Raw genomic sequence first — 25,179 nt, forward strand, 5'->3', positions numbered from 1 at the left:
CTTTCCTCTAGGTAAACTGGTAACCTGTGCATGTTTTTTCTATTTCTTGGAATAACTGAACGGATAGGGTGCTCTTTTCAAGGGTCTCCCAGGAGGGCGTGGCACAGGTGTGTCTCAGACGCAGCATCCCTCATGGATCCTCAGTTCTCTGGTTCTCCTGAGAATTTCTGGGAATGCGGTGGTCCTGGTAGCAGAATTTCTCAGGATCTTCCCAGGAGGTTCTGGTACAGCCACTGATCGGGCCTTAGGGAGCCTCTCCCCTGCACCTTCTCGGCAGGTGCTCCCCTAAGGGTTTCTGAGCCCTGCCAGGCAGGCAAAGGTGTGAGTTCAAGACCATGGCCTCAGCACCAGGCACTCCTGGGCTGGAGGCTTGGATTCTCTGCTTGTTAGCCTTGGAACCCTTGGGTGGTCGCTCAGCTTCGGTGACCTACTCTGTGCACAGTGAGGAACAGGTGGGGCGTTCAGCCGGTAGCCTGAGGGTTAAGAGGTGTCACGTATGAAAGTTAGCCCGGCGCATGCTCACAGCATAATGAATACCAGCCGTGACTAGGGAAAATACATGGAGAGTGGGGACGGGAAGCGGTTGGTATTTTTGCAGGTGGACTGACTGCCTTTGTTCTCTTCCTGTGTCTTCCTCCTACTCTCCTCGCCCCAGGACGGCTCGCTGGGAAACATCGATGACCTGGCACAGCAGTATGCAGATTATTACAACACCTGTTTCTCCGATGTGTGTGAGAGGATGGAGGAGCTCCGGAAGCGGCGGGTTTCCCAGGACCTGGATGTGGTGAGTGGGTGGGTCTGGGAATATGCTTCTGGCCTGCCGGGCTGCTCCGTGTCCTGCCCCTGATCCCGCATGCCCTCCAGGCCTTCTAGCGGTCCTGGTTGTGCCTGGAGCATCCCTCTGTAAGCTGCGGTGCTAGATCCGGGTACAAAGGTCAGATCCCAGAGGCTGAATCATCTAGCTCTGTGGCCATCAGATGAATTGGGTGTTGGCTGAGATGGCACGACCCAATCTTTATAGTCATGGAAAGACTGAATTTTATGTTTTAACTTAAGTGACAAGTGTTTTCACTGTTGGCCAGTGTACACTACATTTTTATGGCCTCTGAGCCCAAAGAATGTCTAGGTTAGATTTTTCCTGCCTTCTTTTCTCCCTTCCTTCCTTAAACAAAATAGAATTTGAAGAAGCCAGTAACCACCCTAATTTCTCACTTGGTAGTTACTGTGTTGGTATTTTAGCAGATCCCTGCTCAGTGTTTTTCTGGGCATTTTTACATCAACAATATAATTCTTGCTTTTTTACTTAATATTTTATTATAGTTCTTACATGTCATTAAGACCTTCATAATCACCATTTTTCATGGCTCTGTCCTTATACTCAGGGGTTGAAATTCATTTGGCTGTTTCATGAAGACCATTTTGGATTAATGCTGCATTTGAACTTGCATGTGATAAATAGTAAATAAATAGCTTAGGTCTCTCTTTGTAATCCATATGTGTGCTAATGTTTCCATGTTGTGCATTTGGTACAAAAAATCTTATTGATGTTTCTGTGCTTGTTAACTTAAATTTTAATCATATATTCTATTTGGATCCATTCTAGTTCAGTGCTTTTCACATTGTTTTATTTCACTAGGCTGACCTCATGACCCCTTCTGGAATGTCTCCTCATCCAGACCAAATCCTTTTTGACCACCTTTTATATATTGGTGAGGGAGGAAGGGCCACATGGATCTGTTTTGAATAAGAGTCTCTCTGCCTTTAGGGGCACCTGGGTGGCTCAGTGGGTTAAAGCCCCTGCCTTCAGCTCAGGTCATGATCCCAGGGTCCTGGGATCAAGCCTGGAGTCGGGCTTCCTCCTTGGCAGGGAGCCTGCTTCCTCTTCTCGCTCTCCCTGCCTTTCTGCCTACTTGTGATCTCTGTCTGTCAAATAAATAAATAAAATCTTCAAAAAAAAAAAAAAAGAGTCTCTCTGCCTTGCAAAACAGTTTGAAAACTGCTGATTCAATCAAGTCTTTATTTATTTATTTATTTATTTAATTTCCATAAATTTACTTAGGGTAGGCATTAAAGAAAAAGCAATAATTAAGAAACTCGGAACAAAGAATTCATTTATTAATAACTCCTTTTCTGTTATAAAGCACCTCTTAACATAACAGACCCACCAGCTAGTTTAGGCACCTCTGTTTTCTGCAAGTGAACGTTCTTCACTTCTATAGTGAGACTCTGGTATTCCTGTGGACTTTAATTTCTTTCCTTAACTCAGCCTAAGTGAAGATTCTTCAGGTCAGGAGTAACAGTGTATCATGACTATCAGATACTTACTGATTCTCTTTCCTTTTTGTTTGCTTTCTGAGCAGTCGGCAGTGGTGGGAGTTATTACAGTTGAGTTGATTGAGCTGAGAAGCATCAGTTGGGGGCTGAGAGCTGTCATCCTGGAGCCTGACATCGGCGCCCAGGCGGGCGTGTGGGCATCATCATTGCCCAGGGCATCTTTCCTATGACTTTGTCCTCTGGCCTGTGCGAATGGCAGGGTTGCTTCTTCCTTTTCAACAGAAGTAACCTCGTGTGGCAGAAGATGCCGCTGAAATTAATTAGGTTCTTTTAATGGGACATTGTTAATGAAAAAGGACTTAAATCCCCACCCCCCCCCTTTTTGGTGGGGGGCAAGGTTGCCGCTGAACAACTTAACTCTTGGATATTGTAATTTTGACCTTGAATGATAGTCTGGTAGCATACTTTGTGGCTTCTTTGGATATTTTGCCTTGCAAGGAAATGGTTGCTATGGATTGGTGCGTGATCCTTGATGCAGTTGCTCTCCCAGAAGTCTAGCTGGTTGAGTTGGGGTTACCATCACCACCGCAAGGTGTTTAGGAACCTTGGAAGGCAGCATCTGCGTAGGAAAGAAAGCCTGCTTGGCAGTGGGATAAATAACTTCTTCCCATTTAGACAGAAGGGCTTAATTTGGTGTGCTCTGTTCCAGAGCTGCAAAAGACAGTCTGGGGGAAAAAAAAACCACCACATGAGCTTAATTAGTTCTCATCCAAGGTACAGGAATGTGGTGGTGGGTAAAATTGATGGGAGCTCATTCGAGCCAGGCTGGAAACTTTGTTCATCCTTTAAACAGTAGTTCATGAAAAAAGTGAGATCCCAGATGGGCATATTCAGAGTCCTTTCTATGAAATTCCAGGCAAGTTGGAAAGGTCAAGGGGAGCTCTTGAACTGCTAAATGCCAGGTTAGATGTCATGTGTCCCATATGTCATTCACATAGTTCAGGAGAGTCTAGAAGTCTGTGTAAGATATGCTTTAAGGTCATCTATCATTCTTTCAGGCCACCTATGCAATACTGGCAACATATTGCAAGTTCTGTCCTATGGTGGTTAGCTCATCACAGAGAGAGAGTTCATTTTCTTGAGAAGCTGAAACTTTCAGTCCATGATGCTTCTTTTATTGCATTATTTTACTTTATGTTATGTTATTTTTCATTATTTTATTGCATATTATTCCACTTTCAGACAAGTAGACAAACTTCTTCCCCATTTTACTGTTGGAGCAGCTTTGTGTCTGAGGACCTGCAACATTATACTCCTTTTGGTGTCCATAAGCAGTCCAGTGAAAGCTGAATTGAGGTGGTTTGGAAAAGAAATAATCCACCAAAAGCAGTAAGAGGAGTACAGTGGAAGCGTACAGCTTTTTTTTTTTCCCCCTAGCAAGAGAACACGACAGCTAGAGTGGGGAGACTGGGGGAGTAGAGGGAGTAGGGGTTGGGTAGAATCCTAAGCAGGCTCCACACAGCTCAGAGCTAGACATGGGGCTTGAGCTCATGACCCTGAGATCACAATCTGAGCAGAAATTAAGAGTCTGATGCTTAACCTACTGAGCCCCCCAGGTTCTCTGCCTTTTATACAGAAAAAAGTAGCATTAAGTTTGTTGTGTCTGCTGTAGAAAAATCATTCAGAGACAGCCTTGAATACAGAGTTTTGAACTATGGGTTGAGTCAGTTTATGACTTCATTTCATTTCAGATTCTCTTGGTGAATTTTGGCAATTGGGGGAATGTTCTATAGATAGAATAGGTATCTGGATATTTGTGTTTGGCTTTAAAAGTCAAGAAATGCGTTGTCTTTAAGAGCTAATTACATGTCAACCAGAGAACCAACCAACCAAAAAGGCACCCTGCCCATTTAGTCAGCGATGCTTGACTTAACCCTGAAAAATATAAGGTTTTGATAATTATGTTAGTAATTAACTTTCTGGACTGAATATCAAGCTACTTTTCCAGGACCTAATCACCCGGCTCCCTACTAGCATAAAGCACTTCTTTGATAAAGTGTTTGCGGGGCCGATTAGTTTAGATGAAGGCAACAGAGAGTACAGATGGGTGAACGTTCAATAGTATAAACAGGGATTATGATTCAAATTTATAACTATGGAGAGTTTTTATTTAGCACCAAACAGGCCCTAAAGGAACAGTGTGTCTGGACCCGAGCCTTTGCCTCTGTTGGGGACTGGGACATGAGTGCTTGTGAACAGCAGGGAAGCTGCCCATATTTCCACACATTTGGCACGTCCCTGAGCACTGCCTGTTATTTTGGCTGGGCAAGTCTGCATTTGGAAATGATACAGCTTTCCAAGTCCATAATGGGCCCATCTCTAGTGATGCTAAGTCCGACATCTGTCAAAGTGACACAGCGACCAGGAGAGGGACACAGGCAAGGTGGGCAATTATGACTGGCCATATCAGCTTCCTCAGCATCTGTGAGGTTTTGAGTCTGTCTGGGTGTGGACAGAAAACAAGTGTGTGTGGTTGTCGGTGCAATACAGCCATGACGGAGGAGTTCCTTACTTACAGGGGGACCCTATTGACAAATGTCAGCCCAAGCCCAGCTTGAGCTCTGTGCTAGTCGTGATCCCCTCTACGTGTGCACCAGGAAATGGGAGCCCAGGTGGAGACTCAACGCAGGTCTTCAGGGACCAGGGGTGTAAGTGAAAATATCGCATATTATAACAGACAGATGTGACGTCACAGCTGTTGCTAATGGTATAGGAAGAGTTCTGGGGTGTAATTATTGTTCCTTGAAATTTAAAAAAAAATTTTTAAAAGATTTTATTTATTTATATGACAGAGAGAGACACACCGAGAGAGGGAACACAGCAGAGGGATGTGGGAGAGGGAGAAGCCAGCTTCCTGTGGAGCAGGGAACCTGATGTGGGACTCGATTCCAGGGAACCTGGGGATCATGACCTCAGCCAAAGGCAGACATTTAATGACTGAGCCACCCAGGTGCCCCGTTCCTTGAAATTTTAATAGTCTAACCTCTTCGGATGTAATTCTGGCCTCATTAGAGGCATGAAGAGTGGGATCTGTCATGACTAGAGGTTCTTCTCAGCCCTTCTTCAGACTGCACTGCCCCGGCCCCAGTGGGAGTCCTAGCCCCCACCGCCACTTGGTGCAGCAGCAAAGGGAAACCCTGTTGGACTCGGGGCCTGGATGTGGCTGTTGTGTTTACCTGGCAAGTTGGATAACCTCCCTCAGCCTCAGCTTTCCCATCTATACAGTGGGGGTAAAAATATCCCATAAAGGTATTGTGAGGATTAAGTGAGAAAATTGCTATAAAGCACCTTGCACATCATGATGAATGCCTGTAACTGTTCATTTCTTTTCTTTCCTTTCTATTCCTAGTTCAAAACCATTCTGGTACCACTGAAGACTATCCATTACTCATGCTTCATTAATATGTATTCATAGGAGTACACAGGTTATTTAGCTTTTTGATATTAAACATACATAAACAGCATATTGTAATAAACTTCCGTGCCTCTTACCCAGCTTCTACAGTTGTTAGCATTTCAACATCCTTATGTTACCCTTACTCCCCGTGCCCACTTGATTATCGTTGTTTTTGCAGAGTTCTTTTTGCATATTGAAATGTACAGTTCTCAGCTGTATGATTTTGTCAAGAGAATGTATCCATGCCATGCACACTCTAGCATGATACAGGACATAGTTAACAACCCCGCCAAGTTCCCTCAGTCCCTTCCTGGCAAATCCGTGTTGAGTTCAGGGATTTTTGTTGGTCTGTTTTGGTCACTTCTGCATCCCAACATAGGGAACAGTGCATGGTGTGTAAGAGGTGTGTGATTAGTATATGTTGAGTTCATTTATTATATAATTATTTTTAAATAATTTATGAACATTAACCTATATCTGAGATTTTGCCTTTCTAGAAAGACCAGTAAAAGATGTTTTCCCCATCCACAAAGAGGTCACAGGTTAGTTGGGGGCATTAGACAAGTAAACAGATAATAAAAATGCTATGCTGGGGTACAGGGAAGAGCCCCTGGCCCAGGGTAGGAAAGTCAGAAAAGACTTCCTGCGAGAGTTGATACCCAGGCCCACTCATTAAAGATGTAGAAGGTTAACTTGATTTTGGAGTGGGGTGGACAGTGCAGAAGAACTTAAGGCAGAGGTTCCAGTTTTTGCAAAGGTCAAAAATTAGGAGAGAAAAATGTGGCCTTTAAGGCAATTACACGAAGTTTACTGTGGCTGAAACCTAAGATCTAAATGATGTGGAGAAAAATATGCATGGTCTGCTTTCTCAGGTCCTTGGATTATTAATGATACAGAAAGATAGGATGTTCTGATTCATCACCGTTCACAAGACAAAACAAAAATAATTGCCATTTTGCAACAGCTGGCTGCTGGGTCAAGGTGAACTTGTGGTTCCACACGGGCAGACTTAGTCCAAACTCTGTCTGGGAACGGGAGAGAGTGGGGTGTGTTGTTTTATCGACTTCTCTTTTGTTACTTGCTAGAGACAGCAAAACACATGGAAAGCAGGTTTCCTGTGCTGCCTGAGGATTCCAGGAAGTGATGAGGGAAGGCGAGGTCGCCCCCACCTGCATGAACAGGCTGCAGGTGTCCGGAGGGAATGCGGCCCGCCCCAGGAGTGTGGAAGCTCAGAAGGCAAATGTTCTCCTTGGACCCGTATTCTCTCTTGCAAAGGACGGCAGTGTGATCTGTGTGGCAGAGTGTCCCGAGTTTAGATATTCCATTGCTAAAGCCCAACCGTTGCTCTGAAAAGCATTTGTTTTTGTTTGGTTTCATTTTGTCTTCAAGGATAGGGCTTGCCAGCTTGGAGCTACTGGTGATTTGCAGATTGAAGGCAAAAACAGTGGGCATTAGACGTTGGGTCTGAGCTACGCTCTGCTGCGCGATTCACATACTTGATGACAAAATACACTGAGGCATTGTGTCTTAAGCCCCATGGTGATACAGTTCTCTGCTCTGGCTCCTCTCAGACAAAGTCGCATTTATCGTCCGATGCCCAGTAGCAATTTAGTCAGCGTTTTTGTGCACTGCACCGCGCTAACACGGATGGGCAGGAACCGATCTCTCGGCTGCCAGATTGGATCTCGGCATCCTGGGCCGCTTGTCATTTAGTTTTGCATCTGTCCTTTTACACTTAGAAACCTCGGTCGACTCTTGTATAATTTGAGAACAGTTTAGGTGCGTCATATGTGATATAAGCGTCTACAAGGCGGGAGGTCTTCATCAGGTCTTTCAAATAAGGTTCAATGGCATCAGCTTCTTTTTTTGCTCCTGAGCATTGAGAAATTACTGTTTTGTTTTTTTTGCATTTTATAAAACACAATATACCTAGGGGGTTAAAAACCAAAATAGCATCTTACTCAGAATAAAAATGTTTGCCAGAGAGGGAAAGAAGTCTGAGCTTCGTGGTTGTTTTCATTTACATACAACAGAGGATTCCTAAATGTTAACCACATTGGCGGTAACTGGGGCAAAAAGCCAAGGAATTCAAGTCAGTGAGGCCACTTTGATGGTAGAATCTGGGTTTGGGAGGGTGTGGCCAGCCTTTGGGAGGGGAAAGGAGCATTCCTGTTTTTGGAATCTGGACGTTTCATAGTGGAGCGAACACCGTGCCCCCCCCCCACCGCACCCGCCATGTGCCTTGCTGGAGCCCTGGGATGTCAGCATCAGGTCCCCAAAACTGTAGTGGCATCCATATGTTTACATTTAACACATAAGCACTTTTAACATGGGAGAGTGCCATGTAATTTATTTGTGCATATGCCAAGGGAATTATTGGCTGTTTAAACGTGTGAATTTGTAGCATGCTAGCGGCAGTATGGTCTTGCCTTCAGACACAATGTAAAGGAGTGTGATGCATGTTTATTTTCAGGGCCTGAGTGGGTTTTGTGGCTGGATCTATAATGCCTATAATGATGTCATCATCAAAGGTCTAAATTTAAGGCCTCTGGTGAAGACTGAGTATCTCAGGCCAAGCGGCCCACCTGTCCTTCTAGGCTCTGTTTAGTGTTGGGGGTCTGAAATGAGATTAGACAGGGACAGGGCCCAGACAGGGAGTCACCTGGGGCCAAACCAGGAGCCTTTGCTGGTGTCGCCATGCACAGTGGCCCTTAGCCTCCTAACCCGTTGGTCCGGACTTTAGACCAGTCTCAATGTAGTTCCACTATACCGGCCTGAGTGAGGACAGAGAGGCTTGGGCCCTGTATATTTGATGTAGTTTTGAAATGTTGGTGAGGTCCAGAGCGTATGGTCAAGAACGAATTTTAAGTCAAGGGGCCAAGACCTGTGGGCAGAATCCATGGGCAGAATCCATGGGCAGAAAGAGGCTGCTGCCTGCTGCCTACTGATCTGGGATTGTGAGGAGCAAGTGATTATATAATTTGGAGTTGGGGGGGAGTAAAGATAAGGGACATTCCAAAAGGAATTTCAAATGCTAAAGAAGACTCTAGGGATGTCTGAGGCCTATCTTTGTCAAAGGGGTTGTTTTTCCCTCCAGGAAAGCATTAACAGGAAGGTGGTTAGGAGCTTCCTGGAGGAAGGTTACACGCTGCCCACCTCAAGGATTTGCCAATGGGCTGCAGGTTATAAGGACGTTAAGTTTTATCTGCATTTCCTTGTGCCTCTGTTTCCCACATCATATTGATCTGAGCCTCTTCTTCTAAGAAAAACATCACAGGGGAGCCTGGGTGGTTCAGTTGGTTAAGCAGCTGACTCAGGTCTTGATTTCCGGGTCTTGAGTTTAAGCACTGTGTTAGGATCCAAGCTGGGTGTGGAGCCTACTTTAAAAAAAAACACATCATTACACCCATTTCAGCAGTATGTATGTGTATGTATGTGTGTGTATATATATATACACATATATATAATTTTTTTTCATTAATCCGGAGCTGCCTTTCCTTCAATTTGGAAGTTGTAGGAATTTTATTTTAAGTAGAAGAAAGCAAGATGGTACAATGTTGAGCTGATATCTTCAACGCAGCTGATCCTGTCAGGCTTCTGGCTTTTCAACCATTTGGGTATCTGGAAGGACACAAACTAATTTGGTGGCTTTGGAAAATGCATCTCCATTTCCTTTCATGTCCCATTATACTACTCAAAAGAGAACAGTAGTTTCTAGCTTTTTTCTTTCTTTTTTTTAACTCTGACGTAACAGCCTGGGTAGTAGACATGGAGGTTTAATTTATCAACTACAGCAATGACATTCGAGTTCAGGCTCAGGACTAAGCCAGTTTCTCCATGTCTGGCTGTTCTGAGCTTTGTGCACAAATCATTTATTTATAAGGGATAGTTTGAGAGACTTTCTGCAATTATTTACCATGCGAAGATTCTCTAAATTTGTGCTACGGCAGTGCTATCCATCTCATGGGCCCCAGCAGAAGCTGGTGGAACTTAATCAAAAATAAATCAAGGGCAAGCGCAAACCAGATTGGAAGCACATCATGAATATTCGTGAACATCTGGATGTGTTTGTGGGGATGTGTGTTATTTTTTTAATGTGTGCGACAGCCAAGGCATGGCTTCTCAACAGAGATGCCAAGAGGAAGACACATTTCCAGCTGTGATTTCAAAGGGTTATTTTTGTTTGTATGTGTATGTCCTTTGTCCTTAGGGTGTGGGTTTTACTCTTCCAATATACTCCTTTGATCTTGTTCATCTTCTGGAATCTGTTTTGGTATTTTATCTGAATTCATTGTTTGACTCATGAAGACTTAAGCCTTCCTAAAGGAGAATTTTTACTTAAGGAAAAACATACTCTTTAATATATTTTTTACGTAAAGATCTTATTTTAGAGAGAGGGAGGGAGAGAGAGAGAGAGCGAGTGGTGTGAGCAGGGGGCGGGGGATGTGGGCAGAAGGAGAGGGAGAGGGAGACTCTCCAGCAGACTCTGGGCAGAGTGCTGAGCCTGACGTGGAGCTCAGCTGCATGACCCCAAGATCATGACCCAAGATGGAACAAAGAGTCAGATGCTCTACTGACTGAGCCACCCAGGTGCCCCTCCTGTTTAATATTTTTGATGAATCTTTTAAATGCTGGTGATATTAGGATACTTATCAATTAGGCTATTCTGCATCACTGCTCACAGCATGACTTAACATGTCACTCAATGTACTTTATCTGTACATTGTACCTCGCTAGAGTACTGCCAGTAACTAGAAAGTCAGGGTGAATCCAGTACGAGAGGCCATAATAATAATTATGCTGATAATTATCACAATAATCACATTTTAAAAGTCCATTGGAGTTTATGAGGCATCCACATCTACTACCTGACTTAGTTATTTTAATAACCCTATGAGATGAATATTAATGATCTTACGATTTTCAGTGGGCCAAGGCAGAAACGAATACTCCTAAAGGGAGGCTGTATTGCCTGGAAGAGAAGACTCAGACTCAGACCACCTTGCCCACCCGCCTGGATAGTCGCTGCCTGGAGTCTCGGTCCGGGCAATGCCTGAGGGGGATGACGGGGCTTCTGCACCAGGTTGTGGTAAAGACAAAATAAAGGTAATGTTTGCAGTACCCTCCGCAGAATGCATGGGTACAGGTTAGTGATCAGTGAACATGTGTAACAAATATCATTTTTGTTATTTATCTCAGAAATACTATTTTTTTTAGAAATACTAATTACTGATAAGAGTAATAATCATAAAAATAGGACTTGTCTAAAGTCAAGCAGCTAGTAAGTATCTGGAAAGGGGTTTGAGGCCAGAGGTCAGTGCCAAATCTCTGAATCGCCCCAGATGACTCGCTGACCTTGCTTTTTACTCTCAAGAGATTTTTCTCAGTCTTCTTCCCAAAAAATGTGGATCCTGATTTACAGATTAGATTATGTGCTTGGGTAATAATAATATGAAAGTGAAAGTGTAATAGCACAATATTATAAGGCATAATATAAAATAATAAAAACATAACATAAAATCATTTTTATTAAACGAATTACAACAATAGACTCGTAAAAAAATTGAAAAAAACCTACAAAATTCTTTCAAGTAGAAGTTTAAAGTTTCCTAATACTCACTTACCAAAGATGGCTATTCGGAACAGTTAGGGTTTTTTTTAATTAAGAAAAATTATTATTGAAGTATAGTGACATAAATATTATATTAGTTTCAGGTGTACAGCATAGTGATTTGTCAATTCCGTGCCTTATGCAGTGCTCACCATGACAAGTGTAGTTACCGTGTGTCACTATACAAAGTTATTACACTGTTATTGACTATATTCCCTATGCTGTACTTTTCATCCTTGTGACTTACTTATTTATAACTGGATGTTTCTACTTCTTACTTCCCTTTATCTGTTTTACCTATCCCCCCACTCACCGGCCCTCTGCAACCATGTTTGTCCTCTGTATTTAAGAGTCTGTTTGTTTTGTTTGTTCATTTACTTTGTTTTTTTAGATTCTACATGTAAGTGAGATCATGCGGTACTTGTCTTTCTCTGACTTATTTCACTTAGCATAACACCTGTAGGTCCATCCACGTTGTTGCAAATGGTAAGATCTCATCCTTTTTTTTTTTAATGGCTGAGTAATTGTCCCTTGTGTATATTCCCTTGTGTATATATACGTAGACATAGGCATAGATATAGACATATATGTATATCACATTCTCTTTATCCATGCATCTGTCCAGTACTTGGTTTGCCTCTGTATTTTGGTTGTTGTAAATAATGCTGTAAATAGGAGTGTAAATATTTTGAATTAGTGTTTTTGTTTTCTTTGGGTAAATGCCCAGTAGTGTAAGGGACTGGATCATACAGTATTTCTCTTTTTAATTTTTGAGGATCCTCCATACTGTTTTCCAGGGTGGCTGTACCAGTTTGCCTTCCCATCAACAGTGCACGAGGGTTCCTTTTTCTCCACATCCTTGCCAACACTTGTTATTTCATGTCTTTTTGATACCAGCCATTCTGTGGTGTGAGGCACTATCTCATTGTGGTTTTGATTTGCATTTCCCTGATCAGTAGTGATATTGAATATTTTTTAATGTGTCCATAAACCCTTAGGTTTTATTTTTTTTTATTTATAAAGATTTCATTTATTCGTTTGAGAGAGATACAGAGACAGATGGGGAGAGAGAGAGAGAGAGTGCACAAACAGGGGGAGGGGCAGGGGGAGAGGGAGAGGGAGAAGCAGACTCCCCACTGAGCTGGGAGCCCGACATGGGACTCGATCCCAGAACCTGGAGATCATGACTGGAGCCGAAGGTAGACTCCCAACTTCTGAGCCACCCAGGCATCCCAGCTGTCAGCTTTTAAATAGTTTTCTGGGGGCTCCTGGGTGGCTCAGTGGTTTGGCCTCTGCCTTCGGCTCAGGTCATGATCCCAGCGTCCTGGAATCAAGCCCCGCATCGGGCTCTCTACTCAGCAGGGAGCCTGCTTCCTCCTCTCTCTGCCTGCCTCTCTGCCTACTTGTGATCTCTATCTGTGAAATAAATAAATAAAATCTTTAAAAATAAATAAATAAATAAATAGTTTTCTAGAATTTCACAATTATTTTCTATTTATTCTCTTTCCACACCTTAATTTCTCTTCTTTTTGTACACACAGAAATATATGCTTACAGACAGACAGACATGTTTTACCTAGGGTAGAACTAAGCAGCAAATTAAAAGAGAGTAGACTAGCTGCTTGAGACAGTCATTGGATAGTGGTATGAAGTAAATGAAGAGACAAGACATTGAAAAAGTAGGCAGAAGAACTCAAAAAGCTCAGCAACCTGGACTATTTAGAATAGGGGCAAGCAGCTTTATAGATTCTGTGGGCAATCCAGAATTTTTTAAAAATCTCTTAAAATTATATTCCCTACATTGTTGTAGAACACAGGGGATCCTAGACTTTAGGAAAATTAAATTCAAGAAGGTAAAAATAACACGAGACATTCTACTGTACATTTATATAATTACTGTATATTCAGTATATTTAGCAGAATAACCCAATATTAGAGGGTTTATGATATTGTAATTTTAGTGTGTTCTAGAATAACTGTTTGAGAAATGGCTAAATGATGGCTTTCAGTATTCTTCCTGAAAGTGAAGGCAGGGAATTGGTAAAATCAACAAAACAAAAACAACATTTACTGGATCTCTGGTGTGTTTCAGTAACATATTTGGTGCCATGAGGAAGCTATTAGTATCATGAGGAAGTTCATGTTGCAATGGAACAAGACAGCCAAGGACAAGATTCTGTTAGTCACAGTCATAAGTGGGCGATACAGATCTGCCTACAGCATATTCTAGCTTTCCATCCATTCATGTGGAGCTACGTTAAGCAGCAGGAAAACAGAGAAGGTTACGGTGGCCATGCTTGGTGGCTGGAAGGCTTAGCTGAACTGGTTTGGAAGAGCCAAAGTCCCTCGGGCTCTGGCCAGGGCTCTACAACATGAAGTCAACTGAAAGGCGGGCTTCTGAGTAATCGGGACAAATCTTGTATAATTGCTCAGCTCATGCTATGCCATAAGCTGGACCAACAGAAGTAAACAGCTAACTAAGCTTTAGGTGAATTTAACAGGGCTGAACTCATAAGGGCACTTACAGTTTGAATGATAATGCCAACTACAGTAATGACCAAGGTTATAGATATATATTGTTTTTCCAAGTAGATACTTTGTTTTAATTAAACTACAGCTGATTGTGTTCTTTACAAAACATTTATTGAATGCTTATCATAGGAAAGCGTATAGTACATTTTTGCTCTCTTCAGTACACACCCATAGGGCTTTTAATAAATGACTTTATACTGAGATAAAATTCACATACCCAGAAATCCACTCAAAATTTTAAGCATACAATTCGCTGGTTTTAGTATACTCACAAATGCAGTGTTTACTACCATCTAATCCCAGCATTTGTATTGTTTTCATCTTTCTGTAGTGAGTGTATAATAACATTGTTCACTACTGTAACTCTATGGTTAGCTAGTACAGTTCCAAGAATGTAGCAAGTGATCAATAAATATTTCTGGATTGAATTTATGGCAATAGCTGGGCAGTTTGGGATATTTGGATACCTGTCCTCTAAAAGCCAGACTTTCTTAATCCCCTCTTGCTTTTAAAATAAGCATGAATCTTTTAAGCAAGAAAATTTTGAAACATGTAGTTCTGGGAAAAGAGTGCCTTTATTACAAAATGAATCCATTGGCTAATAAAAAAATAAAATATGTTAAGAGAGTCAAACTTCTGATTAGAGGAGAAATGGCTCCCAGTGAAAGTATATTTGATAATAAAAAGAAATCTCTTTCGTGCTTAAACTTGGCTTTGTATCTATTTTTTAATATGGTTTCAAGGGATAAGCTACTGTCTTAAAATGGGTATTGAAGTGTGAAAGTCCAGGATCCAAGGAGGACAGTCTTCATAGAAACTGGACGGTACTAAGAAAGTGTATTTCATATTCCAGTTCTTTTCATACTGACTTACCCTCCCACCTCCCCTGTCATGGTCATGTGGTTGCTTGGGCCAGCTCTCCTGTCGGGTGTTCTGTGTATGCCATGTGACAGTCAACTCCAAGATGGCAGCCTTCTTTCACAGCAGAGTCCCCAGTAAGATCGCATGGAACTGCAGAATGGCAGAGAGGGGAAAATGGTAGCAATGCAAATGCTGGAAACTGGGTGAGACTCATGAGAGAACCAGTAGTATCTCTTCACAGGCTGGGAGGCGGTAGTGGATTCTGCCCAGAGCATGGCTGGACTGAAAGTCTCTAGTTGACACATCTTTCAGCCAGTGAGCAGATGCTCAAACAGGTGGGGGTGGGGCTAAGGACATACTCCTTCTACCCCTTGCCTCTTCTCCTCACTCCCATGTCCTCTTTGTACTGCACACTCTGGACATAGGTGGTTCCATGCCTGTCCCTCCAGCCCTAGTGTCCTACTTCTTCCCTCCTGCCTTTGATCGTGTGTGTGTGTACATGTGTGTGTACCTGTATAGGTGAGCGGGTGTGAGCAAAAAATGGTGGCCGGGATTGTAGAATATACCATAAAGAGAAGGATGAGCAAGGAGGAAGGAGACCAGAGAAAATGCAGCTTCTGCCCATGCCCCTTCATGCCCTCACCGCCAACTTCAGACATATTTGGTTCAGAGGCACAGAGAAGAACAAGACATCCTGTCCCTACTCCTGCCATGGTCTACTCCAGGGCTTGTTTGCTACAGATACCAAGGAGCTGTCCTGCTTACCTGTTACCTTTGTCCTCGCATCTGCTTCTCAGCATCTCACCCCTTCCTCTCCCATCTCCTCCTGCCTTCACTTCCTCCTCTTACCACCTGGTCCTCTGTCCACCTGGAACCCATCCTTGCTCTTGAGCCTACCCCTCCCCCACTGCCCAGGTCAAAGTGTCCACCAGTAATGCCTCCAGGGTGTGCACCCTTGTTCACTTCCTCAGGGGCAAATTCATCTTGAAATCTCTAAGTGGATGTCAACTCCATTTTCCTGCAAAACTTTTTCTGTAAGGCAGGTAGGCTCTACATTCTGTACCCCAGCACATCATGAGAGAAACTAGACTGCGAGGCTTGCCCTGGGAATGTGCCCATTTTTCCTGACATTAAAGCTCAATGTTGCATTAGAGAGAGAGAGAGAGAGAGAGAGAGAGAGAAATTGGCAAGGCAATGTTTGGAACCCAACCTGTCTTGTGCCGGGTAGTGGCCTCCACGGTAACATTGAACTTGGGGATATTTTCTCTAGGTGGAGATGTGTTTATGCCCATGTCACGTTGACTTAGGATGAGACAGAGGATAAGACAGGGCTGAAGAACAAGCCAGATGGACATGCTTCTCATTGTTGAGTGCCTGTCATATGGCCCGACCCAAGGAGATGCACATTTTGAACACAAGCCAGCATTTTAGTCAGATCTGAATTTGTTAAGCAACTCTTCTATTCATTGACTTGTTTTTTTTTTAAAGATTTTATTTATTTATTTGACAGAGAGAGATCACAAGTAGGCAGAGAGGCAAGCAGAGAGAGAGAGGAGGAAGCAGGCTCCCTGCTGAGCAGAGAGCCCGATGTGGGGCTCGATCCCAGGGCCCTGAGATCATGACCTGAGCTAAAGGCAGAGGCTTAACCCACTGAGCCACCCAGGCGCCCCATATTGACTTGTTTTTAACTGGAATGTTTACCTTATGATCCTCAAGGAATACCTCTGAAGGACTTCATTAGGAGGCTCAATGTGGACATTGCTAATGATGAGTGATACCTGCTTGTGAACGCAAGAGATAGAAAAGAAGATCTCAGTCAACGCAGTTGGCATTTTTTTTTTAACTTGCTGTGTTATGTTAAATAGTGTTACTGTTGGTATCATATTCCTAAATTCAGGGCTCCAGCTCAGAGTAGTGTCCAGTCCATCAGCACCCAGCAGAGAGACCACCGACATGTGCATTGCTCCTTTTAGGACAAGTTACAGGTGATTGTGGAACATTAGTGCTAAGACAGGGGGGCCTTAGGAATACAGGTAGTCTGGGATGGATCTGGTCCTGGGGGATGGGCCAGGCAGAAGGCTCTGTCTGGGAATGTCAGTGAAGGCAGAGCAGACTGGGGAGAGTCCAGGGGCCAGGACAACAGGCCCTTCTCAGGTCTAGGAATGCATTGTTCATATGGGTGGTGCTAGTGAGGAGGGTTGAACTTTTTGTAGATTAGCTTTTTAGTTTTACAGTTAAAAGTTATTTTCACAGAAGAATGTAGTACATATAAAATTTACCACCTTAACCATTTTAAGTGTGCAGTTGGTGGTATAAGGTATAGTCTTATGGTTGTGCTGTCATTGCTACAACCCATCCATAGAAAACTTCATCCTGTAAAACCAGAGCCCTGTGCCTGTTACAGCTTCCTATTCCCCGCTCCCTTAACCCCCAGCGGCCACCATTCTACTTTCTGTCTCAATGGACTTGACGACTCCAACTACCTCATATAATTAGAATTCTGTAGTATTTGTTCTTCTGTGACTGGTGTGTTTCACTTAATATAATGTCCACAAGATTCATCTGGGTTGTAGCATCTGTCGGAATTTCCTTCTTTTCTAAGGCTAAATAATATTCCACTCTAGGAATATGTGACATTTTGTTTATCCGTGAATCCCTCAGTGGACAGTTGTGTTGCTTCCACCATTTGGCCATTGAGAGAGTGATGCTGCTGTGAATGCGAGTGTACAGCTATCTCTCTCAGTTCTTTGTAGGTATACACCCAAAAGTGGAGTTGCTAGAACTAACAGTTAATTCCATTTTTGTTTTTTGTTTTGTTTTGTTTTGTTTTGTTTTGAGGAACCTCCATACTGTTTTCCATAGCAGTTGCACCATTTTACAGTCCTACCAACAGTGTGCAAAGGTTCCAGTTCTCCGCATTCTAGCCAACACTGTTCTTTTCTTTCCTTCCTTTCTGATAGCCATCTTAGTGGATGTGAAGTGGTATCTTAATGTGGTTTTGATTTGCGTCTTCCTATGGGTGAATGATGTTGAGCATCTTTTCATGTGCTTGTTGTGCATGTTTTCTTTGGAGAAATATCTATTCAAGTCCTTTTCCCATTTTTGAATTGGGTTGTTTTTGTTGTTGATTTGTAGGAGTTCTTTATATATGCTGCATATTAATCCCTTATAAAATATATGATTTGCAAACATGTTCTCCCATTCTCTGGGTTGCCCTTTCACTCTGTAAATAGTGTCTGTTGATAAACAGAAATTTTATACTTTTGATGAAGTTTAATGTATCTATTTTTTCTCTTGTTGCCTGTGATTTTAGTATTCTATCCAAGAAATCCTTGTCAGAGATAGTGTCATGAGCCTTTTCCCCATGTTTTCTTGTAAGAGTTTTATAGGTTTAGTTCTTACAGTTAGATCTGTGATCCATTTTGAGTTAATTTCTGCATATGGTGTAAAGTACCCCTTTAGCTTTTGTTGCTGTGCAGTTTATACACAATCGCATCATTTCAGGAGATTTGTTTTGAAGAAAAACAGTCTCTGCTTTTCTTCCACCTCTTTCCTTGCCTGTAAACTGTTGATCACCCATGACACTTGTCACTGTGTCCTGCTCTAGAGCCACCTCTCTGCATTCTTTTCCTTGGATCCCCAAGGGAAGTGGCCCTTGTTTTTCTAAATCCCCACTGCAGTTTTAGCATACTTCTCCTATGGTGCCTGTTCTTTCTGCCTTGCACTATTATTCATATTTGTCTCATCCCTTTGACCAGATTATAAGCAACTTATAATTGCATCTTTCTCTCCATGTATCCTTCAGAGCATTGGTCATAGTACCTGGTGCTTCATGGTCACTTGTACCTTGCAGAGGCCAAGGATTATTAACCGACTATCCCATCATGAAGAGCTGTAAGTAGTAGTATGTGAATAGCAATATTGAGTTTAAATGTTCTCATGTTTCCATTTTTGCTTAAATGAATTCTCGAGTTCAGTTTTATTTTCTTAAAAGTGTCCAAAATGCTATGAAAACTGCCATCAACATAGTAATAAGAGAATTAAAGAACAATAAAAGGCTTAGAGAAGGGAGACATTTTATACCAGTATCACCTTGGGGCCATGTAAGAGATTTCATACCCAAGTGACTTCGAGTTTGTCCTTAAAAACTGCAATCTATATTTGAAACCAGACAAGGAGAAGGAGATTTCTTGTGCTTTTAATAAAGTTGTACTGCTAGAGGCAGTTACAAAGCAGGTATTAGATGACCAGTCTGGGCACTTGGAGAGTCATTTTCTCTCCAGTGACGGAATACACTCTTAACTGGACACTCATAACAGAATACACTCTTAACTTGACATGGATATTCGTGCTTCTCCCATCAGGATGTTGCCTGTGGAAAACCTCCTGGCGTGTGTCAGTTGGAGGTTGTGAATGACCTGTGATAGGGTAACTGAGTTTAGAGAGTATTTGTAGGGTAATCCTGATGAGTACCCACCATGAGAAACTGCCAGAGTATCAAGGTAGGAGTTCTTTTGTTATAAGAAAAAGGTGAGGGGTACCTGAGTGGCTCAGTGGGTTGAGACCCAACTCATGATTTCAGCTCAGGTCATGATCTTGGGGTCCTGGGATTGAGCCCTGCATCAAGTTCTGTGCTCAGCAGAGAGCCTGCTTGAGATTCTCTCTCCTCCTTCTACCCCCTCCTTGCTCTCAATCTCTCAAATAAAAATAAATCTTAAAAAAAAAAAGACAGTGTTGTGGAAATCAGTGCTCATGGTTATATTTTTAACAGTTGCATATCCAAATAACCAAAGAGATTCCTTACAATCTGGAATAGTTCTTAATCAGTTCTCTTGAGACAAGAGCCATACCTTCCTATAAACTAACAAACCATATTACCAGCATTACATTTTCTTTCTAGGACAGTCTTAGTTATAAGATGCACGTAAAGTCACATTCCTTAGTAAATGGAAACCTCATGGGGTAATAAACAACCACGATGCATTAGAGGTAATAAGTGTTCTGACATGGGCTAGCTATGAGGGGGGGGGTTCTTCATCGTAAGCCAGTTTGACCCACTGCAGTGTCACAAGCCACCCAGAGGTGTAATATAAAGCTTTGCCCACACATCTGTGACACAGACATAAAAACTGCCTCCTGGGTCTGTATTTTCATTTAAGCAATTTCACGAATTTTAGTTAACTCTGCAATCTTGTGACTCAGTCACTAAGTATTGATTGAGCACTTTACCAGGTGTCCTGGGGTCCAGGAGAAATGCAGTATAATTTTTTTACCACCATTGAACAAACACACATGAAAATGTTGAGGACAGGATTCTGTGTAGTTCAGTGTTTCACTGTTAACTTCATTCAGTGCTACGGGGTCTTCACCATGTGCAGGGCGACATCTAAAACTGTATGGAATTAAAAATATGTCATTTGGGTTTTTAGTGATTTCCTATGTTAAATTTTAATTAAATTAATATGAAGCATACAATGCCCCTTACAGTTTCTAGTTATTTCCAAATTCATTCTCAAAGACCATAATGGGAATAATTTCTTTGCAGGCTACACTCCCGATGGATTTTCCACTTTTTTAAAAAATTTTATTTATTTATTACAGAGAGAGAGAGAGAACAAGCCAGGGGAGGAACAGGGGAGAGGGAGAGGCAGACTCCTTACTGAGCCTGGAGCCCAGTGCGGGGGCTTGATCCCAGGACCCTGAGATCATGACTTGAGCCAAAGGCAGACACTTAAGCTCCTGAACGACTCAGATGCCCCTGCACTAGTTTTTTTTTAAATCCTTAATCTTCATTTTGGTATAATTCATGTTGTTACAAAACCCCTTTATGGCCTGAAGCTAGACGGAACATCGGTGCTTGTGACTCGTTACGACTTGTAGTGGAGGCGTCACAGAATATATGTCTGCATAACCGTATTTCAAAATATTTAGGAGAATTGCAGTTTTGCAAGGTAGAGGGATTATTGTAGCTAGAGTTGGCTTTCAGGCTTGAGAAAATCACTGTTCACTTATGAAATGATTAACAAGCATCCTGTGTTTGTTTTTCACATAAATTCCAACCCGAACCTCACTCTCCACTGACAATAGAGACCGGTGTCAGCTTAGCTGCTGGCACTGGGCGAGGGGGACTCTTCGATAAATTACAGCTACACTTAAAGCATCCGTGAATGGAAGAAAAAGAAAGTTGCTTTAAAGATGGTATAAAATGGGGACACCCAGGTGGCTCAGTCACTAAGCATCTGCCTTCGGCTTACCCTGGGGTCCTGGGATCGAGCCCCGTATCAGGCTCCCTGCTCAGTGGGAAGCCTGCTTCCCCCAACCCCCTGCTTGTGTTATCTCTTTCAATGTCTCTCTGTCAAATAAATAAATACAATCTTTAAAAAAAAGGGTTAAATGATATAATGAAGTAGTTATTGTTTGGGTTTTAAGCTTATAATTGATACCATAGTTCCTTCAGTTTGCAGTGAGTCCCGAGAAGCTAGACTACTAGAGCATGAAGCATATAGGGAAAGAATCACAGGGAAAGAGGCATTTCTTCAGGGAAGCACCTCAGTGGCTCTGAATAATCCCAAGATGTTAACGATGCTACTCTACAGGGACCTATTTTGGAAACTCTGTGAACCTGGCATGTGGACTTGATTTCTTTTTTTTTTTTAAAGATTTTATTTATTTATTTGACAGAGAGAGAGATCACAAGTAGGCAGAGAGGCAGGCAGAGAGAGAGGAGGAAGCAGGCTCCCTGCCGAGCAGAGAGCCTGATGCGGGGCTCGATCCCAGGACCCTGGGATCATGACCCGAGCTGGAGGCAGAGGCTTTAACCCACTGAGCCACCCAGGCACCCCTGGACTTGATTTCTTACCCACCGCACAAAAGTTAGCTCTACTTTTCCTCGTTGGAGCTGCGTCTCTTTGGATGTTAAGAGGGAACAGAAGAGATGCTTTGATTAGGAGAAGGATAGGAGAGTCGTGTTCCTAGAAAATTTGATTTCTCACTAGTGCATTTGATTATTGGGAGGAGGAAGAGCCGTGGGAAGGCTGTCACTGCAGTCTACATGGACAAAAGGTAACAAAAGCCGGAGCAAATAGACCAGGTGTAAAAATACACTAGGTGTGGAAGTGGAAACGGGTACAAGAAGCATTTCGTTGGAGGAACTGAGAGCTTGAGTGGCTCTCCGGGAGGGAGAGGATGAGTGAAGGCGCAGGGAGGTTGGTGTGGTTGTTAACAGGTGAGACGGGGGAGGGGCTGCGGGTACAGTAGAGGAGCCCACCTTGATGATACACAGAGATCGAGGTCCTGTTGGACATTCTTGTAGAGCCAACCAGCCAGGGACTAGAACATGGTGGCCTCTGATTTAGAGAAGCCCCCAAGTTGGGGAGATAGTTTCGGGAGACTTCCTCATCACTGTCTTCCCGGCACCTAACCAGGATGGCCTTCAGGGACTAGTTAGCAGGAGGTGAGTGGAGGCAGTGGGTGTAGAAAGTTCATTCATGAAGTTTGGCTCAGAAAAAGCAGATGCGAGAGAATGGACCGCCCTCCTCTGTCCTCCCCTCCTCCTGTCCTCTCCCCCCACTTCTTTCTTTCTGTGGGGAGAGCTGCATTGGTCTGTGTGCCACAAAGAAGAGAAGAAAAGAATGATGATGAAGAAAAAAATAAAAAGATAAATAGGTGGTGAATTGCTCCCTCTTTTTGTGAAGTCTGTGTAAAAACGGATGAAGTGTGACCTTCCCTCTTCGGAGAATGAGAAGTACTTAAAGCTCTGGTGGCTGTCTGTTCCTCCTGTTAGCAGGAGGACATCATTCATATTTGCAGCAAGCAAAAGTCATCCCACAGGGTTTGTTTTCAGGCCTTTGTCAGTGCTAAAAAGGAGGGTAATTGTGCAAGGAAATAGAAGAAACACCCAAATAATTAGGTTTGAGATGCGAGACATGCTAAATAGCAGGTCATAAGGCACAGTTAGAAAGCATGTAATGGGGGGAATTTCCAGTGTCCCTGTGTGTCTGTGTGGCCATTGTTGGATGCAAGTGGTTTTTAGTAGGTAATTGAATATTGGAGACTCTTAGGCAGGAAAGCAGAGTGGTACGGGGTGAATTTAGGAGGTAGACGGACAGGAGTGGTAATCCTGGCTTTGCCGTTTTATTAGGCGTGTGACTGGGAACAAGTTACTTAATCTCTCCAAGCCTCAGTTTCTCCATCTCTAAAAAGAAGGCACACATAATCTCTACCTTTGAACGTCACAGTGAGAACTATGGGAAGTAATGTTTTAAAAAATGTTTTAAAAAATCTACCCAACAAATGTTTATTGAACACCACTATGTGCTCGGCAGTGGGGCTGCAGCAGTGAAGCAAACAGGTAAAGTGCCTGCCCCATGGAGCTTACATTCTGCAGGGTCCAGGAGGACTTACTGCATTTCTCAAAAGGTAGCATTTATCAGGCACCAAGCAGGCTGGCTGGCTGTGCTTAGTAGGAGCCAAGACTGTCGACACCACAGAGGGCAGAGTGTTTTCTTTCTATGATGACACATGGGTAGAGCTTCCATTGACAAATGAATTTTAACATGGGTGCGTAGTTTTAATTTGGGAAAGGAAATCCCTTAGTGCTATTGGCATGTGCATGTCAGCTGGACAATTTTACATGTCGGTATTAATCAGTGATCATCGTTTGTATGCCTAGGAAATTCTGATTACTATGAAAGGGCCTGGGTACTGGTTTTCATATACTGTGATTCTTCCACCTGTTAAATAGTAAGCACAAAGGAAGAACATCAGCTTTCTCATATTTGATAGCTTTGACTCAGGCTTTTTTCTAAATCCCACCCCCCCACTCCCGCTCTGCCAACTCCCCTGGAGTGTCCCACATCTCAGGGACAAAACAATATTGAGGGCGCCTGGGTGGCTCAGTGGGTTAAAGCCTCTGCCTTCGGCTCAGGTCATGGTCTCAGGGTCCTGGGATCAAGCCCCGCATTGGGCTCTCTGCTCAGCGGAGAGCCTGCTTCCTTTCCTCTCTCTGCCTACCTGTGATTTCTTGCTCTGTCAAATAAATCTTAAAAAAAAAAAACAAACCCAATATTGAGAAAGCAATACTGGAAGAACAGTATTGATTTTGCAGGAAATATACTATAGGATAGTTTTTTTATTTGTTTTTTGTTTTGTTTTGTTTTAAAAGAATGATTTCAGTCAAAAGAGGATCACTGTTCAGGTTTGCCTGAGTCATTTGGTATGGTTAACATTGTTGTGTCAGAGTATAGGTATTAGAAAGGTAAATATGAGTGGTTTTGAGAACATGCCAGCACCTGCCCCTGCAAACTTCAGGAATTTGAAAATTGATGACAATCATATGGGAGCCAGCAGTACCCAGGTGGTGCGGAGCTGCCACAATGGCTTATTAATTATAGAAGGGAGAGCCTAGGTAGCAAGGAGGCAGACCCCAGTGGCTCAGCCACTGGAGGAGTACGGCTGCTTTGGGGAACTATCCGAAAACCTCTTAGCCAAAGGCAATCCATTAAACCTACCCACTCAGTCCTAGGATTCCCTTTGGCAAAAGGAGGCATTCTTAAAGAGGGAACATGGGACCTGCCTTCATCCATTAAAAATAAACCTCTTATTTTTCCAGAAGCCAGAAAAGCTTTATGTAATTATAGTCTAGAGAGGTAAAGGTGATCCCACATTTAAACCTACACCCATCAAAGGACTTGACTTAACTGACCAGGCGAGTCTGACCAGGGCTGTAGAGAAAGACATTCTGGCCTTGGTGTTTACAGATTCTAGGGCATCCCACAAGACACGCCCTTGTGCCCTCCGCTGGTCCACTGCACCATGACTCACTCTTAGACCTGTACATGACATCTGGACAGACAAGATGCGAGATATTTCCTTTTTTACCCCCTTGAATTTCTTGTTTTCAGGAAAATAGATGAAACGAAGCAAGCTCTTTGAGGTTTCCCTGAAAACTTGGCATTGACTACAACTAGTTTTTTTCCTTTTCTTTTTAAAGTGTCTTTTATGTTCTGTTCAGTAATCCCCACCAGTTGTATGCTCTTTTTTTTTTGAGGGATTCTTAATGAAGGAGTGACGGGTTTTACAACAGTCCACAAGAACGCTCCCGGTTTTGCTCAACTGGTAGATAGATTTTAAAAATAGTTCTTGAATTCTGCAGTGTGGTATGCCATGTGTGAGCTTCCAGGACAACACGTGTGCTGCACATCCCAAAAACCCTTCACAAGTGTTACCTCGTCAAGCTGCAGTTTCTGACAGGTGGCTGGCTCCCCTGTTACTTGCAAGGAAAGGGAACGACTGCGCATGTGCCTTCTGCTCAGAACAGTGGCTTTGTTGTCTTGGTGTTGGGCTGCCTCCAGACAGGATGAGTCTTCCTTGAATTGCCAATGGAAGAGTTAGATACCCCAGTATCTTCTCTGGGACATAGATAATTATGGAGCAAGGTTCAGTG

At 43.0% G+C, this 25,179-nt stretch overlaps 1 protein-coding gene across 4 annotated transcripts in view; it reads left to right on the forward strand.

Moving 5' to 3' along the window:
* Positions 1-25,179, forward strand: part of SASH1 (SAM and SH3 domain containing 1) — a 315,208-nt gene that overhangs the window by 167,121 nt on the left and 122,908 nt on the right. For all 4 annotated transcript variants that reach the window (XM_047732173.1, XM_047732172.1, XM_047732170.1 and 1 more), the window contains exon 2: positions 656-784. In XM_047732173.1, coding sequence (XP_047588129.1) covers positions 656-784 — 129 coding nt within the window. The remainder of the gene's footprint in view (positions 1-655; positions 785-25,179) is intronic.

Source organism: Lutra lutra, chromosome 6 (assembly GCF_902655055.1).
Source record: "Lutra lutra chromosome 6, mLutLut1.2, whole genome shotgun sequence".
Classification (NCBI taxonomy): domain Eukaryota; kingdom Metazoa; phylum Chordata; class Mammalia; order Carnivora; family Mustelidae; genus Lutra; species Lutra lutra.